The sequence below is a fragment of the Quercus lobata genome, chromosome 2 (assembly GCF_001633185.2).
Source record: "Quercus lobata isolate SW786 chromosome 2, ValleyOak3.0 Primary Assembly, whole genome shotgun sequence".
NCBI classification, from domain to species: domain Eukaryota; kingdom Viridiplantae; phylum Streptophyta; class Magnoliopsida; order Fagales; family Fagaceae; genus Quercus; species Quercus lobata.
The window spans coordinates 71902468-71920086 of record NC_044905.1 but is presented as its reverse complement, the minus strand read 5'-3'; the positions used below and the strand labels follow the sequence as shown (position 1 = coordinate 71920086).

The window sequence follows — 17619 nt, the reverse complement described above, 5'->3', positions numbered from 1 at the left end:
TATAATTTTTCAAAAATTGCTTATATCATCGTGTCTTACTCTTATCCCTATCTATACTTGTATTTGTGTTTGTGCTTCCTATTTGTTTATATGACAAATTGTGAAGAGTGGAGAAAAAATAATATATTCACATGAAAATAATAAACAATTACTCCATTATTGTGACATTTTACATAGTATTAGAACTTGCTTTTTGATTTTTTCTTTCCCTTAAAAAATAATTAATTCATTGAAAATTCTCTTTTGTTCAGTTCCACTTTTTTGAAAAAAATAATAATAATTTTTTTTGTTTTTTAATCAGACACATTCTGGGTAGTCGGTACCATTCACTCACAAGTCACAGCTCTTGAGCCTCTTCACTGTCTCTCTCTTTCTCTCTCACAGCTAAATATCTCTCTCTCTTTCAAAAATGGTAAACCATCGGATTCAAAACGAACCGTTTTCGCTGTCTCTAACATTGCTCCGAATCTTTAGCTACTAACTTCACTGGTAACTTTTCTAAATTGTCTTTTTATTTCATCTACATTTTTTAATTTTTTTTAAATTAATTTTTTTTATGCTTGCATTGTAGTTAGTCTGCTTAGTCTGAGCTATTTTATGCTCAAAGAATAATTATTTTTTGTTAAATTTTGTTTATATTAATCTGGATCTGATGCTTGTAAAGCAATTTGTGAAAATTACTCAGCAGCTGATTATTACTATTTACTGCTACATTTCCATGTTGTTCAAATTCCAATGCTGCTGTTATAGCTAAGCTTTGTGCTTATCAATCGCTAATCTTTTAGCTCATTTTTTGCTGATTTTTGTTTTTTTCTCAAAGTTTAGAAGAGATTATTCTAATTTTTTTTTTTAATAATTTAATTTTAAAGCACTTATTTATGATTATTTTTTTTTTCATACTTGAACAATTGGAAGAACAACTTTGAAAAGAGCTTGCTTTAGTTCATCTTTTACTCTTTATTTGATAATTCATTGTTTGTAATTGTAATTTTCTCTACTGTGTAACAAACTTTTCGGTTTTTTTTTTTTTTTGGTTGAAGTGTGGGACATTTGGTGCTTGTGACTATACATATCTGATCAGATTGAAGTGGGAACTATAACTAGGAATTATTCAACTTTTTTCTGAAAACATGGTTCTAGGCTTGAGAGCAAAGAACCGGGGTGGCACCTCGGTTCAAATCAATTATATGATCCATGTTCAGGAGATTAAGCCTTGGCCCCCATCACAGTCGCTTAAATCACTCCGTTCCGTCCTGATTCAATGGGAAAATGGTGATCGGAATTCTGGTTCTACCAACCCTGTTGTACCATCACTTGGGTTGGTTGTTGGTGAGGGAAAGATTGAATTCAATGAGTCTTTTAGGCTGCCCGTGACTTTGTTTAGGGACATGTCGGTCAAAGGTGGGGATGGTGATACATTTCAGAAGAATTGCTTGGAGTTTAACTTGTATGAGCCCAGGAGGGATAAGACCGTGAAGGGCCAGTTGTTGGCGACTGCCATAATAGATTTGGCAGAGTATGGTCTTGTGAAAGAGACCTTAAGCGTTAGTGCTCCAATGAACTGCAAGAGGAACTATAGGAACACGGATCAACCGCTTTTGTTTATCAAAATTCAACCTGTTGATAAGAAACGTACTAGTTCCTTGTCGAGGGACAACCAATCGAGTGGGACGTTGCTGGATAATAATGGTGGTGAATCTGTTTCTGGCTTGATGAATGAAGAGTATGCTGAGGAAGCTGAGAGTGCATCTTTCACTGATGATGATATTTCGTCTCACTCATCTCAGACGGTTTCTTCTGCTCTAGGCTCTAATGGGGGCTTACATCCTCAAAATGAAGAGGTACCCTTGTTTATTTTTTTCTTCCATAGTCTTTTCCTTGCTACTTGCCAATTTTGATTCTACTATGAATGAACTAATGTGCCTGTATCTACATTGTGATTACAAAAGAGGTTCATATTCTTTGGCTTTATATGCAGATATTATGTATAAATATATATACATACACATACATACATACATGCATACATATATACATAAATACATACATACATACATACATACATACATAAATATATATATATATAAAATAAATAGGATCTTTAAACATGTGAGGAAGGGAAGGAGGGAGAGAGAGAGCACTTGATTTGTAAATTGTTTGATTAATTGTGCATGAATTGTTAGATGAATAATGGACATAAAGTTTAGACAAAATGCTATAGCAAAAAATTTTCATATTGTCTAAATTCAATTTGCCTTTGCTTCTCTGGTTATATTGGTGGGCCTAACATGAGTACATGCATGTGCCTATAAATTAATCAACATGCTATTGGTTAAGGGTTTTGTACTATATATTTATATTCTCTTTTTTGTTATAAATTACTTACGCTTTGTAATTTGTCATATAATAATTGGAATTGTATTACAGAATGGACCAGACATGGTGACACATAGCAATGGAGGGGGTAACAAGGAACATGCCCTGGCTTCAAAACTGAAGCTTGAAAAATCAAATATGATGCCGCATGTAGGATCACATGAAAATCTAAAAAGGAGTTCATCTTGCACATCATCAATAGACTTATCCTCTGATCTGGGAAGCCCAGTAAATGTTCCTGCTCCTATATTGAACTCACTTAACTCTAGTTCAATGCCAATACAACAAAATGTTGCTTCTCAGGGTGCTCAGTCTTCCTCCTCATCTTTGGCGTATGAAAATATGGAGGAAGATTCTGATGCCAGCATTAGAAGCAATGACCATGGGCATTTGACTCAGGAAGTTCATGAAAAGGTTGCTAATAGCATGAGTGCAGTTTTAAGCAATGGTCAAAAGAGCATCAAGAAATGTATATCTAACAATTTTTCTATCAAGGTATCATCTCCAGACAATAATTCCCGGGTAGTTGAGAAGCTAGACTCCACTAGGTTTGGTGGTTCTCAAGTTAATGGGAAAAATGATGGGAAAGGTCAGGAAATTGGCAGGGATCACAAAGAGGAGGCTGAAACCGGCGATGATACCTACGATAGTGCTACAGAGGATGAAAAGGAACCACATGAAAATGGAGATGAAATAAACAACTTGGATGAGAAGAGGCATTCTACAGAAGATAAACCATTACATATCAAATATGCTGCCAGAGTGCAAGTCTCTTTAGAAGGCGATACATTTTCTTTAAGCAGGGGAAATCTTGGAATGCAGAGCAACGTCCTTAAAAGTGACAGATTAAAGAATGTCAAGTCTGTTAGGTCAACAACAGAAATAGCGAGGACCAATGGATCAGTAAGTAGTAATCAGCAAACCGAAGTAAAGGAAGTAAGTGTACCTGGAGATGCACTGCACATTGCACGAAACCTCAGAAGCAATGATAAAAAAGAATCTAAAGTTTATCCAAAGGATACCAGAAGTACCCTTTTAGACAGCAAAATCCAGCAATTGGATCACAGAATAAAGAAGCTTGAGGGAGAATTAAGGGAAGTGGCTTCTATTGAGGCTGCTCTTTATTCAGTAGTTGCTGAGCATGGAAGTTCCATGAGTAAGGTCCACGCTCCAGCTCGGCGCCTTTCAAGGCTGTATCTTCATGCTAGTAGGGAAAATTCTCTATCAAAGAGGGCATCTGCAGCCAGAAGTTCTGTTTCAGGACTAGTTTTGGTAGCAAAAGCATGTGGAAATGATGTTCCGAGGTAAATCTAAACCACATTATTTTCTGGTTTTCTTTAATGATTAGTTGATTGTGGATATTAGAACCACCTACTTATGAAGAGAATTTGCTCATTGTCAGCATCTTGAAATATCGTACACCTTGGGGGTGTGAACTTGCTATCTATGGTCTTACCCAGACAAAAAATTGAAGCTGATTTAAATCATTCTACATAGACACAATAAAAATATGCCAATAACCAAAAGATGACAAATCAGAAGAATATGATATTTTCTTGAGTGACGCAACTTGTGCATCATCTTCTGCATAAGATTTATTTTGGCCAAAATATACTATTGGTCCCTAAACTTTAGCTCATGAGTGATTTTAGTCCCTAAAGTATAGATTTCCTAACAAACTTTAAGTGATTGTTTTTAGTTCCTAAAATACTTAAAGTGATCGCTTTTAGTTCCTATGGAGTGATGTTGTATTAGTTTTTTGTTTGGCCACGTCATCTAAGGGACTTAAAGTGATCACTTAAACTTTAGGGACTAAAATTGCTCATGGGCTAAACTTTATGGACCAACAGTGTATTTAAGCCTTCTATTCTATCTATTATGAGTTTAAGTTTTATATGGTTTTCATAAAAACTCATTTGTTTTTCCTATTTTTTGACTACAGGTTGACATTTTGGTTGTCCAATTCTGTTGTGTTGAGAACAATTATAAGCCAAGCCACTGGGGACCTAAAGCTACCACTCTCTGCTGGAGCTTATATTGAAAGGAATGGTGGGGTAAAGGGAAATAACAAGGTATCATCCATGCTAAAATGGAAAGCATCTTCTCCTGGAAGAGAAGAAAATGGAAAAACTCTGTATGGGAGTTTTGGCAAATGGGAGGACCCACATACATTTACATCTGCACTAGAAAAAATAGAGGGTTGGATCTTCTCCCGAATTGTTGAGTCTATCTGGTGGCAGGTAACTTCTCAAATCCTTTTCTCCCTTTTATATTCAATTTTTAAATTCTCCTATGACCATATGATAGCAAACGCTATGTTTTAAATAAGGCATCAACTTTCCTCTGTATCTCACCTGATTTAGTTTACTGTTTTATTTCCAGACTCTGACTCCACATATGCAGTCTGCTGCTGCAACAGCAATTCATAAAGGTATGGGTTCCAGCTCAAGTAAAAACTTTGGAAAGTCTAGTTCAGGTGATCAAGAGCAAGGGGACATTTCGTTAGACCTTTGGAAGCAGGCTTTCGGGGATGCCTGTGAAAGACTTTGTCCTGTCCGAGCTGGAGGGCATGAGTGCGGCTGCTTGCCTCTGATGTCTAGATTGGTAAATTTTTACAATAGACTTTTTTTTTTTTAAAGGAAAATATCAGGGCAAACATTCAGATCCACTAATTTGTTTAGCATAAAAGTTACTCCTGTATGGTATCAAATTGACCTGATCATAATAGACTAACAAAAGCTTTAAGATCGAGTTTCATTCATCACATTTTTTGCTCAACTTTAATATTTTTGTGATCCTTAATAAGTGACATATATTTTAATTAAATGATGCTTTAGGCACAACCAGACAACATGTTTTCTCGCATGTGAACTTTAGTCCAAGTATTATTCCTTAAAATGTGATTTATTTTCAATATATGTCGATGCTATTAATCCCAATGCACCAAATGAATTATAAAAAATTAGTGAACAAAAAGTGACCACCAAAGTAGCAATGGTAACTATCATCTGCTCCGTTTTAAATTTGTCTTGTTTATATTGTAAATTAAGTCAGTTGATCAGATCGTAAAATATCCGTATATAGTTTCCTAATACATGTAAACAACTTCAATTTTTAAATCTCTTCTATGCTAAGTTGTGAAAGTACAATGTATGTACTACTTTTAGATGCATTCCACTCTCTTTCAAGCACATGTTGGTATATTGCTGTACATTAATGACAAAGGTTGGTCAAAAAATTAACATCTTTTAGTAAATTTGAAAATTCAAATTAATTGTTAATACATGGATCTATCCCTACTAATTTCTCAATATGTTTCTTCATAAAATGAAAATTTATCAACCCCCCCCCCCCTCCCTCTCCCCATTTTTCTCTTTAAAAATCTGACATTAAAATGCATCTTTTTGTGGGTGTAGATAATGGAGCAATGCGTGGCAAGATTAGATGTAGCTATGCTCAATGCTATTCTTCGTGAATCTGCAGATGAGATCCCAACAGATCCTGTATCTGACCCCATCAGTGATTTGAAGGTTCTTCCTATTCCAGCTGGGAAATCAAGCTTTGGGGCTGGTGCACAACTGAAAAATGCGGTAAACCATGCAAATTGTACTTTCTGAGGCTAACTAAAAGCAGATCATTACTCATAATTGTAGATATTCTCGATCCTCTCAATTAAGTGTGTCAACTGAGTACTGTTTCCTGGAATTGTAGAATCTCTCCTTCATGCTTCTTCTCTTTAAGTATGCCCTAATATGTTAATAAATATATCCTGTAAATGTGCTACATCTGGCTGCCCTTGAATGCCAGCATTTTGGGGGAACAAAGGGCCTTTTAGACACTGCATTTCCCCATGCATTGCATACTTTTAAATATTGATCACATCATACCAAATCAGATGTTTGCAGTTTGAGATCCATCAAATTTGGATTCCAATTTTATAATTGACCTGTGACATTCCTCAATAGTGCTTAATTCCTTAGAATGTACCCCAAAGCTCACTGGATCAGGGAGTTTCTAATGCAACGTTTTGAGCAAATATAAATTGGACATCCTAATTTACTGTTTTCAACGTTTGTGTTCTGTGCATAACAGATTGGAAACTGGTCTAGATATCTGAGTGACTTATTTGGTTTGGACGATGATGACTCACTTGAAGATGTAAATAACCATGATGACAATGATGAAAAAGAAGAAACATACTTCAAGCCTTTCCATATCCTTAATGCATTGAGCGATCTCATGATGCTTCCAAAGGACATGCTTTTGAATGAATCCATTAGGAAAGAGGTATAATGCTGGAACTTAAACCACACTTTTTAGTCTCTGGTCTGGATGGTTAATATTTGTAGCTGTTATTTATGGTGCTTTATTTCCACTTTTGAAGGTGTGCCCTACATTTGGTGCGCCATTGATCAAGAGAGTTCTCGACAATTTTGTTCCAGATGAGTTTTGCCCAGACCCAATTCCAGATGCTGTGTGTGAAGCGTTGGACTCTGAGGTCAGTCAATTGAATTTGTTCCCCCCCGCCCCTGTCCATTCAGCTATCCATCCAGAAGTACTTCAGAAGAATAGCTCCATCTGTGCATGATAATGATAATTTTTAATGCATTCTTACTAGTTTTACCTTGGGAATTAGGAGGTTTGGCAGACTCCGGACCAAAATTCTCTGCCAGGGTTTTATTCTGTGTTCTTGCATTTCTATTGAATAAGGATTAGCCTGATTTTCCTGTGTTCTTGCTCTTGTTTTGTTTTATATAGGATCATCTGGAGGAAGGGGAGAAGTCGCTGATGAACTTCCCATGCATTGCAGCTCCTATAGTCTATTCACCACCTTTGGCAGCTTCTGTTGCAAAGATTATTGGAGAGGTTGGAAGCCAACCGCACCTGAGAAGAAGTGGCTCCTCGGTGCTTAGGAAATCGAACACCAGTGATGATGAGCTTGATGAATTGAATTCACCCTTTGCTTCCATGTTCATTGATGGTTCCCGTTCTTCACAAGTTCTATCAAAACCCAGCTGGATATCAAAGGAAAAGGGCCATCAAACTGTGAGATATGAACTCCTTCGTGATGTATGGATGAATAGCGATTAACTCAATATATGTGTTACAGGTATATATGTAGAAGTTATCTCTTTGGAGTTGTATGTTTGTACTCCGGTTTTGGTTTCACTGTCTTAGGTGTCAATGTCTGTAAAAAAAAGGATTGTTGGGGGGGGGGGGGGTGTCAATTGCAGTAGCATATATGATATAATAAATTGGGGTGAGAGAGAATTTCAGAAAATATTGGTTCCAATGGCTATTGATGTCAGTAATGAAATCTCATGAGAGATTGGCTTTGGGATTTAGATACATCATTGTGTTGCTGATTTCTTTCTTATACTATGAAAATGGCTTTTGTACAAGGGCCTTCACTTTTAAAGTAAAAAGGAGCCCCAAAATGGCTGTGTTAACTACGAGGAGTGACAGAATTGTTCCAGTATTGGAGTTATGAAGAAGGAAAAAGAAGGCTCAAAACCAGTCCATATTTGAGTAGGACTCAATTGATGTCATTGTCTACAGGACCAAGTCATGGAGAAGGATTGAAGAAGATTTCCCCTAGGGTCTGTTTGGATACCGTTTATTTTGTTGAAAATTGAAAACACTGTAGCAAAATAATTTTTAAATATGTAAATAGTATCGTGGGACCCATTTTTAATGAAAATTTTGTTAAAAAAAAGGTTTATGGGTCCTGTAAACAGTGCACGGGACCCATTGATTACTTAGAAACACGCTTCTCCTAAAAAAAAAAAAAAACACAAGGATGTGGACGCAATCCAAATGCATACTTATTCTACTCTAGTGCATTAGAAGAAGTTATTTCCCCGATGGGAACTATTGCTGAATTTACATTTTGATTTGATGGAGGAGACATTTTGGTAACGCAAGATTATTGGCCTTGCATCAAGTTGGCTTCTATACAATGCGCATTATTGCTAGCTAAAACCCAAAACCCCCAAATACTTCATAAGTTCATATTCACCAGAGTTTTTGGGTTTATTATAAATAATTCAAATTATTACAATATAAAATTTAATTTAGTTATGTCAAGAGATTGGTAGCTCAGCGAAATTACATTGTCTCACTTGTGAGGAGAATGCTTCAAATCTCCCTCCTCAATTGTTTTAATTTTAAATAATTATTAAAAAAATGATTATATATAACAAAAATATCACATTTATTAGTTCAAATATGCCTAATAGAGTCTTTGGTAAGGTTTCCAAAATATTTACAAATTGTTATGATAATGACTAATAAATACAAGGGGTGGATAACAACATGATAATAAATGAATATTTGAATTACTTTTTTATGATTGGAGATACGTTAGTTTGTAAGCTTCAAGAAGTAAAATTTGTAATTTTCTAACATAATCCTATCTTTAATAAAGGAAAAAGCTATTTAAAAAAAAAAAAAAAAAAAAAAAAAAAAAAAACCTAGTCCCTTTAAACCCCTACTTTTTAGTTTTTTCATTTTAAATCCCCATCTTCATAAGTTATGACAATCTAACCCCATCCATCCATTTCTATTAAAAACCACTAAAAGGATTACTCATATTATGATGGAAGGAAATTTTTCTTAGGCACCCATTACACCCAAGCAACACTGTTTTGCCAACTCTACTATGATCTGTCATAAAATAATTAAAAAAAAAAAACGCTACTATTCTCTCTTTCTCTCTCTTTCTTGATATCTCCTCTCTCTACTGTTCCACTCTACCTAATGTAAAGAAAAATCAAACTATCCACAACAAAATTTGGGTGTAATAGGCGCTAGTGAAAAATTTTCCTTTGCGAGATAGATTGTTCAATTAGTGGTTTCAATAGATGATGGAGGATTAGATTGTCAAGAGTCATGACTAATAAGTCAATGGTTTAAAATGAGAAATTTAGAAGTCAATATTTAATTTGTCATATCCGACAAACTCTTTTTTTAATAAAAAAAGTTTTTCCTTCTTCTTCTTCTAATATTTTCAAACTTCCGTAAAATGGTTAGAAATCTTCTAAGCTATTGCAAGAACCCCTCCCCTCCTCCTCAACCCCTAGGTACTGATATTAAATACTTAGGGAGGTGCATCACACCAATTTGGTTATTGGCAGTGGCGGCTCCACATTGTGTTTAGGGTGGTCACAAGACCACTCTAACTTGGAAAAAAAAAATTATATAAAGAGCAAAATACTATTTTGGTCTCTAAATTTTATTAAAAGTTTGTTTTTCGTCTCTAAACTTTAAAAAGTTTTTTTTTCATCCCTAAACTTTGTAAAGAGTTTTTTGAATAGTATAGAGACAAAAATAAGGATGAAAAGAACTTTTTCAATAGTTTAGAGATGAAAAACAAACTTTTAGTAAAGTTTAAAGACATAAATAAAATAGTTTTAATAGTTTAGGAAAGAAATATGAACTTTTCAATAGTTTAGGGACAAAAAATGAACTTCTTAAAATTCAGGGATGAAAAACAAACTTTTGGTAAAATTTATGGACCAAAATAGTATTTTACACTTATATAAAATTTAATTTTTTTTTTTTTTTATCCTTAAAAAAAATATGTAACCACCCTAAATTTATTTAGGCCATATAATTAAATTTTGGACAAAATTTGACAACAAACTTGATTGTAGTATTGTAAACTAAGGTTACAACTTCACTCAATATTTTTTCATTGGATGTGAATTTTGACAAATTCACTATTGGATTGTATTTTTTTTAATATTCTTCATACTTGCAAAATTTCAAGAATATCAAAGATCAATAACTTTGTTATCAATCAAATATTTAAATTTCAAGTTTTTATAATCTAAAATTATTCATAAAAAATAAGTTTATGGATCGAATAATAAATAACATCCAATTGAAATGAAATTTGACAGGTGTTTTTTAAGAATATAAAGAACATGTAATTCAATAGTTAGATTTTCTAAGTATGTAACCATGTTAATTTATTTAGTGAGAGTTGTAACCTTAGGTTATAATTAATGTATATAGCCAAACTTTGTCCTTAAACTTTAGTTCCCTTAACAATATATTAGAACTTTATAAACAAAAAGAAAAAAGTGCAAGAAAATTTTTATTTAACTAAAATTTTGAAAGAAATGTAGCTTGTTGCATTGATAATGAGACAATTATGCAATGATTTCAAAATAAGAAAATTCGTATAAGGAAATTGTAAGACTTCATGTATTTGCGTATTATTTTTTGTCAATATATGAAGTTTTTTTTTTTTTTTTTTTATTTTTATTTTTTTTTTTAATATTAGATTTTTATAATTTAAGTTTCTTAATACCCATCTTGGAAAAAAATTCCTAAAGCCACCATTGGTTATTGGCAAAGGTTCTTGAAAAAAAAAGAAAAAAAAGAAAGAGAAATTGACTCCCAATTTCCCTCATCAATCAAACAGTCATTTCTATCATTTTCTCTCTACTTTTCATCCCAATCAAACACGACCTTTAGGGTGCATGAATAAATGGCGACTTTGCAATCCCAACTACCATCCATTTTTTTTTTTTTTTAACAAGACTCAATGACTGTCTTTAAATATTTATTGGCGATAGATGACATACATTTAATTTCGTTTTGTAAGTATACATATATTATTATTTTGTGTATGATCATTTGTTTGGTTATTATTTCATTGATCGTCTTAGCATGTGAGACTATTATACTGAGTAATATGTTTTTTTTAAGGACAAAATGGGCTTTTGCCCTTTTCAGGAAAATTAATTAGCGTTTTGCCCTTCTTCCCAAACTAAACAGGGAAACGCCCCTCTTTTGAAACTTGACTTTCTCAAAATCGAGTTAAAAAAAAAAAAATTATAGAGCCCTATAGTGACGTTTTTAAGGACCTATAGTGACGTTTTAAGAATCTATAGTGACGTTTATGAAATCGAGTTATAGGCAATAAAATTGCCTATAACTCAATTTCATGGATATCAAGTTACAAAACGCCACTATAGGTCATTAAAAACGTCACTATAGGTCTTTGAAAACGTCGCTATAAGGCTTAACTTGATTTTGAAAAAATCGAGTTTTAAAAGAGGGGCATTTCCCTATTAGTTTGGGAAGAAGGGCAAAAGGCTAATTAGTTTGCCTGAAAAGGGCAGAAGCCCATTTTGTCCTTTTTTTTAATAAACAGAGTGAGCATGCCTCATTCGATACTTTGATGCGATTTCTTTCTTTCTTTTTTAATAAAGAATTTATTATAATGATAAATGCTGTCTATTTTCTGATAATGACCATTGCAAAATCATTACTTAAAAAGGGTTTGTTCAAACTTCAAAGAAAAGGCTGATTTCATTTACAAACCAAGATTGTCGCTACTGCAACTACTTTGGCAAAAATATCAGATTCTATTACAATTAGGTTGTTAAATTCCTACACCCCTCGGCGTGACCTTGATCCCTAGTGTATTTACCTAAAATAACTAATCCTACCATAGTTTAATTACATTTCATGGTCCTTATCAGTTTATAAAATGAATATATACGTTTGCAATACTCTTATCTTTTTATTGTAACCTGTTATTGAAGATTTCAAGGGTAGGAACTAGGAAAGCCAACTGATTAATACATTATAATTAATAATTAAAGATTATATCACATGCTTTCCATCAAAAGTCATGGAGAAATTCTAGGAAAACAAGAAAATAAGTTGAAAAATCAAGCAATACTTCTTATAGGCAACAAATAATTGAAATAACAATCATTTGAAAAAAAAAAAGGTTAATAAGGACTTGTCACACAAGTTCTAAATTAATTGTTAGACATCAAATATAAAGAAAGATATTATAAATGAACTTTATCATTTTGTATGAATATAATTGAATACAAGTGAGTTTTCTAAAATGGTATCTACAAATCATAAATGCTTAGAGCATAGTTTCACCAGCTAGTTGGAATGACCATGCACCAGGGCTGCAGTTTGATCCGGCAACAACCTAAGAGAATTTGTTATATTTTTTGAAAAATCGGGCACATTGAATATACATAATTTCGTACATTTTTGTGAACATTTTTTGAAAATGTGTATGTTAAATGTTGTAAATATAGGTATATACATGGATAGGTTGTAACAATGATGTTTGAGGTTAGAGAATATTGTTTTATAAAGTGAAAATTCAAGTTCTAGAATTTTCTAAGTGAAAATTTGAAGTTAAGCATTTTCGATCAGTAGAAACTTTGGCTTGGTTGATCGAAATGGTAAAGAAAAAATCTTGGAGTTTCTGGATGTCTCGATTGTTGCTCGATTCCTGTTCGATCGATCGAAAATAGAAATCGATCGATTGAAAGGAATTTTTTGATTGATCAAAAATCGAAAATCAGGATTTTTTGGCAGAACTTTATGGTGACTGTTTAGAGAGTTTGAAGAGGTTTCAAGCCTTGTGAACGGTTTTATGAAATATTTTAACTCTCCATATTTGATGTAAATAACCCTATGAGTATATATAGAGACTTATGTTCACTTGAAAAATAAGTTAAAGAGAAACACAAGAAATCCTGTGGTCATTCTCCATAATTTTTATCTGTAAAATCCAATATCTTGGTTAATTTTAGGGACAAATTTGCGATAACCCTTTAGCAACAATAGTGTGGAGGGCAAATATTGTCTAAGGAAAATGTTATAGTGCCTCCAAGTTATCTATTTTTTGTTTGTCTTTTATGTTAACCTTGTTCTTTCATTATTACTTTATGTAATATCCCCAACATTAAATGTACAAAATTCAATACATTCTTTGAAATTTTGTGTAAGTTAAATATACAAAATTGGATACATTCTTTAAAATTGTTTGAAAAATGTTTAGTTGAATATGCAAAATTGTGTACCTTCTTTAAAAAATTCTTCAAAAATTGTATACGTATAATACACAAATTTCTAAATTATTTGAAAATTGTGTATGTTAATTGTATAGAGTTAGTTGCATTCTTTGAAAAATTGTGTACGTTAAATGTACAGAATTGTGTACAATCTTTGAAAAATGTGTACATTAAATGTTCGTAATGTGTATATTTTTTGAAAAACTGTGAACATTCTTTGAAAATCGTGAACATTTAGTGTACAAATTTTTGAAAAGAATGTACACAAATCTATACATTTAACGTACATAATTCTACCATATCTAAAGTCATACTACTTTTTATTACTTCTACTAATATCATTTAGGTCTTTCTTTACATTTTTTTCATTCCCTCAACTTGAATCAACTCACTCTTTTTTATTTGTGCATTAGTTGCTCTCTATTGAATACGACCAAACCATCTTAAAGACTCTTCCTTTTCTTTTCATAGATAGGAGCTACCCTCATCTTTAAGCAAATTTCCTCACCTTGAATCATATCTTTCCATGTATGTTCTTATTTCAGCTATACTCAATTTATGAATATGTTACTTTTTAAGAGCCCAACATTCAATACCATATAACATAGATGGTGTATAACAGTCTTACGAATTTTTTCCTTTAACTTAAGAGGTATTCTATGATCGCACAATACTCCTCTTCAATCTCTCCATCTTTATGAATTAGATATCAAAATTGGTTGCTCTTTAATATCTCTTGACTATTAAGTCTGATTCCCCCTTCATTTTTTGTTTCTACTTTTACTAAACCTTTTAAGTATCTTACTAATTTTAAGTCAGCTGAGAAGGTCAATTTGGCATATAAATTGCCCTAGTATACAATACATAGCCGTTAAGAATTTTGGCTTAGACACAGATGCACTAACACATTTTTAGTCTTTGTAAATTGTAAGCATTCTCTATCTTTAAGCCAACAAACTGCAAAATATTTATCATCAGTTCAGATGTAAAGAAGCGAAAGACAAGGAAAAACCACGAAATTAAACTCATACCATGGATTAAAAAGAAAGAATGATATATTACAGTCAGAATTTAAGATAACAATAAGCAAAGTTTAACAAAGCAGATAACGAAAAAAGAATATTTTTAATAAGTATATAATAACGGTCATACATGCCAATATTCTTCTCTGCTTTTCATCTCTCACCGGAACTACATCACACTTACAAACATTGCATGAACACTAGGTAGGTAAAAAAAGACTCAAAACGTCAAAAATTCAAAACTGAATCGGATGCATACACTAGGTAGCTAAAACAAGACTCAAAACGTCAAAAATTCAAAACTGAATCGGAATATTTGCATCCGAAAGTGCTTCAATACTCTCTGTGGTTCTCTCACATTCATATATACTAATATAACAAAATGGATAGGAGGGCAGCCAAAGACCCGATGAAAACAAATCAAGCGGTCAACTTTGGTGAAGAACTAACAGCATTGATATGCTGGATCTGTAATGCAGCCAACAGCCCTTGCCAGGTTTCTCCAGGTGCAGCTGCCACATGAAAATCAAGAAGTTTCTTCTGCTTCCTATAGTAATCTTCCAATGGCTTGCTCTGAATGGCACAAAAAATAATTATCCAATCAGTGACCGTGACCATCTTTCACTTTCTTTCTAGGCATGAGATGGAGAATTATAAACAGAATCAAGTTAAAATCATCAAACTATACCATATTGGTATATACAATAACCAGTCCCAAAATTTTGTGGGGTTGACTATATACCTTAATGGCAAAAATTATGATTCCAAAAAAAAAAAAAAAAGAAGAAAAGAAGAAGAAGAAGGTGATACCTCCTCTGAATATAGATGGAACTTTTCCTTCCAGGTAGCTCCTGAATCAGCAGAAGAGGAATCTAGTTGTTTGTCCTGTGACTGCAGATTTAGATTACACCCAGGATAATTGCTCATGCTTAGATGATCACGATGATGAGAAAAGTTTCCAGCTCGTAGATTTTTTTTCAACAAGCTGTCTTCTGTGCATTTGAAATTCACCACTAAATCGATATCAGCGATTTGGTCAAGAATCTCCTGAAAAAGAAATAAATTGCAGCATTAAAAAAAATCACGTAAGAAATCAATAGTTTGAGAGTAAAAAGTGTAATAAGTAATAACTAGAATGCAAACAGTTCACAAGTAACCCAAATCAATGTAAACTAAACTTACAGCTTGCATCCTTGTTCGAGGAATCCCATCCAAAATGAACCCCGTTTCACCTCTGCAGTAACCTTCTTCGAGCCTTTTCGACAACAGGGCAAAAATTATCTCCTCCGGAACAAGCTTCCCTTCATTCACTGCATTTGCAATCTGAAATTGCGAAAATACACAGAACAAAATTACTACCATGTCATGCCCAATCAATTTCAATCACACTAAATTTCTCATCTTGACGCACCCAAAACTTACATGAATCACATAAATTCAAAACTCAAATACAAACAAAGGCTCAAGCACGCGTTTTGAAGTTTGAATCTTTCATGTATTTTCATCACTAATCGGAACAAAAATTAAATTCTCAGCTAAAAACAAACTGGTTAAACTTAAATCCCATTAACATGCCCATTCGACTTGGCAAAAAAAACAAAAAACAAAGTTTTATAAAGTAACCATCACCAATGGTAACCTCAAATTAAACTCAAACAACATTAAGACCCCGTTTGGTACGTGTCTTTAAATAACAATTTTCAGTTTTTTTGAAATACATGCTGGTTGTTTAAAAATAGAAAACATTTGTTTAAAATGAAGTCACAAATATCCCCTAAATTTCCCAAAAAACAAAAAGAAAAGCCAAACCCCACATTTTATAGTAAATACAAAAAAACACATTATTCAGCTCCCATCCAAACACAACCTTAAACACCCATTTCCAAAAAACTTGGAAAAACCTGAGCTGACCTGTTTGTAGAGAGAAGAGCGAGGGTGGAGCTCTTGGCGGACCAAGGTGCCCATGGAAATGTGAGGAACTTCGAGAAGCTTCGAGAGCCTCTCGCCGTACACGTGTCGCTTGATTCCACGGTCTCCCATGAGGACCCACTGCACCCCTCTCTCTGGGACCCACCCCCAACCTTCGGACTCAGCCATCCCAAGTTGACGTGGCGCTCCCTCGTCCTCGGAGTCCTCCTCTTCGCTGTAGTCGTACTGGAGCTGAGCCGCCGATCCGTAGGCTCGGGTCGAGAGGAGCCCGATGCGCCGCGGCGCGATGGAGCGCAGCTGGCTGAGTACGGACATGGCAGCAGCGTGGAAAGTGCAAGGGTTTTAGTTTTTTTTTTTTTTTTTTAGAGAGAGAAGAAAATATAGCAGAGTCTGATGAAAGAGGGGCTGCTTTGGAAATGAATGTGAGGTTTTAGAGAGAATGTGTGTGTGTGTGTGTGTGGAGAAATGAGGGATTTGGAAATTGCCATTTGGGTTGCCGCGAAACTACGTTTATACCACTGTCGTACTTTGTGAGAGAAACGTGGGTGGGCCTGGGCTGAGTGAAAATTCAAATATGTCGTTTATGCAATCTCTTTTAGTACTATTGGGCTTTTGAATTTGAGTGCTTAATAAGTTTCTAAGAAGTAGCCCATTGGGCCTTTAGATGTTTTAGGCTCAAAGTTTAGTATATATTTTGTGATTTGTACTAGTTCAAATCTTTTATAATTTAATGGTATTTTGGGGTAAAAATATTTGAATTTTAAATGTCTTTATTAAAAAAATAAAAATGTTGGTTGAACTATAAATCTTTTGGTATTTTCCCATGCGAATTTAGTTTTTAATAATTAACAAATTGTTTGAATGGAGTGGGAGAAGAAGGGAGTAGAGGGAAGGGGAGGGGATGGTGCAAAGAACTATGTTTAGATATTTTTAAAGTAAGATAGGGAGGGGTTTGGAGTGGGATGGTTTTTTATTAAGGTTTATGGTAGTGGTTGGTGGTGATTTTCCTAGAATTAATGATTGGTGAGAGTTTTTGAAAATCGATAGAAATAACTTTGATTGGCATATTATATATCATGGTAATCACATGATAAGAAAAACTTTTATTAGTGGGTTCCAGTTGAGCTTAATTGGTAAAGTTTCTAATGATTGAATAAGAGATTTAGGGTTCAATCTCCGCCTACATCAAAAACTGATTGGTGTTTTAGTCTGATGATAAATAGCTATCATTAGGAGCGGACGCCATAGGTTGAAACTCTCTTAAAAAAAAGAAAAAAAGAAAAACCTTTATTATTAAGACCTCTAAATATATCTCATAGACAAATCGAAACCACCTTCACTAAGTTATTAACACCTCAGTTATGTTATTCTCATACTAGGAGAGAAGGTAACAAAGTTGCCCATGGTTTGGCTCAGTATGCTGTTAATGTCTCAAACTTTTTAGTTTG

General features: G+C 33.7%; 2 protein-coding genes across 2 annotated transcripts; one reads left to right on the top strand and one right to left on the bottom strand.

The window, feature by feature from the left end:
* Positions 1-308: 308 nt before the first annotated feature.
* LOC115976466 lies at positions 309-7802 on the top strand. The gene is made up of 9 exons (XM_031097759.1): positions 309-489; positions 1041-1841; positions 2428-3680; positions 4319-4616; positions 4759-4980; positions 5793-5966; positions 6469-6663; positions 6761-6874; positions 7135-7802. The coding sequence occupies exons 2-9, from the start codon at positions 1131-1133 to the stop codon at positions 7465-7467; spliced, it is 3300 nt and encodes a 1099-aa protein (XP_030953619.1). The 5' UTR covers positions 309-489; positions 1041-1130; the 3' UTR covers positions 7468-7802.
* A 6524-nt stretch (positions 7803-14326) lies between these two features.
* On the bottom strand, positions 14327-16635 carry LOC115976465 (probable adenylate kinase 7, mitochondrial). The gene is made up of 4 exons (XM_031097758.1): positions 16154-16635; positions 15425-15565; positions 15053-15289; positions 14327-14815 (listed from the first exon to the last, which is right to left on the bottom strand). The coding sequence occupies exons 1-4, from the start codon at positions 16484-16486 to the stop codon at positions 14663-14665; spliced, it is 864 nt and encodes a 287-aa protein (XP_030953618.1). The 5' UTR covers positions 16487-16635; the 3' UTR covers positions 14327-14662.
* Between the last annotated feature and the right edge of the window lie 984 nt (positions 16636-17619).

Coding starts and splice junctions, on each gene's coding strand:
- LOC115976466 (XM_031097759.1), top strand. CDS start 1,131: ATGGTTCTAGGCTTGAGAGCAAAGAACCGGGGTGGCACCTCGGTTCAA. Junction 3,681..4,318: donor TGTGGAAATGATGTTCCGAG/GTAAATCTAAAC, acceptor TTTTGACTACAG/GTTGACATTTTGGTTGTCCA. Junction 6,875..7,134: donor GTGAAGCGTTGGACTCTGAG/GTCAGTCAATTG, acceptor TGTTTTATATAG/GATCATCTGGAGGAAGGGGA.
- LOC115976465 (XM_031097758.1), bottom strand. CDS start 16,486: ATGTCCGTACTCAGCCAGCTGCGCTCCATCGCGCCGCGGCGCATCGGG. Junction 15,290..15,424: donor CTCGAACAAGGATGCAAGCT/GTAAGTTTAGTT, acceptor TTTCTTTTTCAG/GAGATTCTTGACCAAATCGC. Junction 14,816..15,052: donor TCCATCTATATTCAGAGGAG/GTATCACCTTCT, acceptor TGTGCCATTCAG/AGCAAGCCATTGGAAGATTA.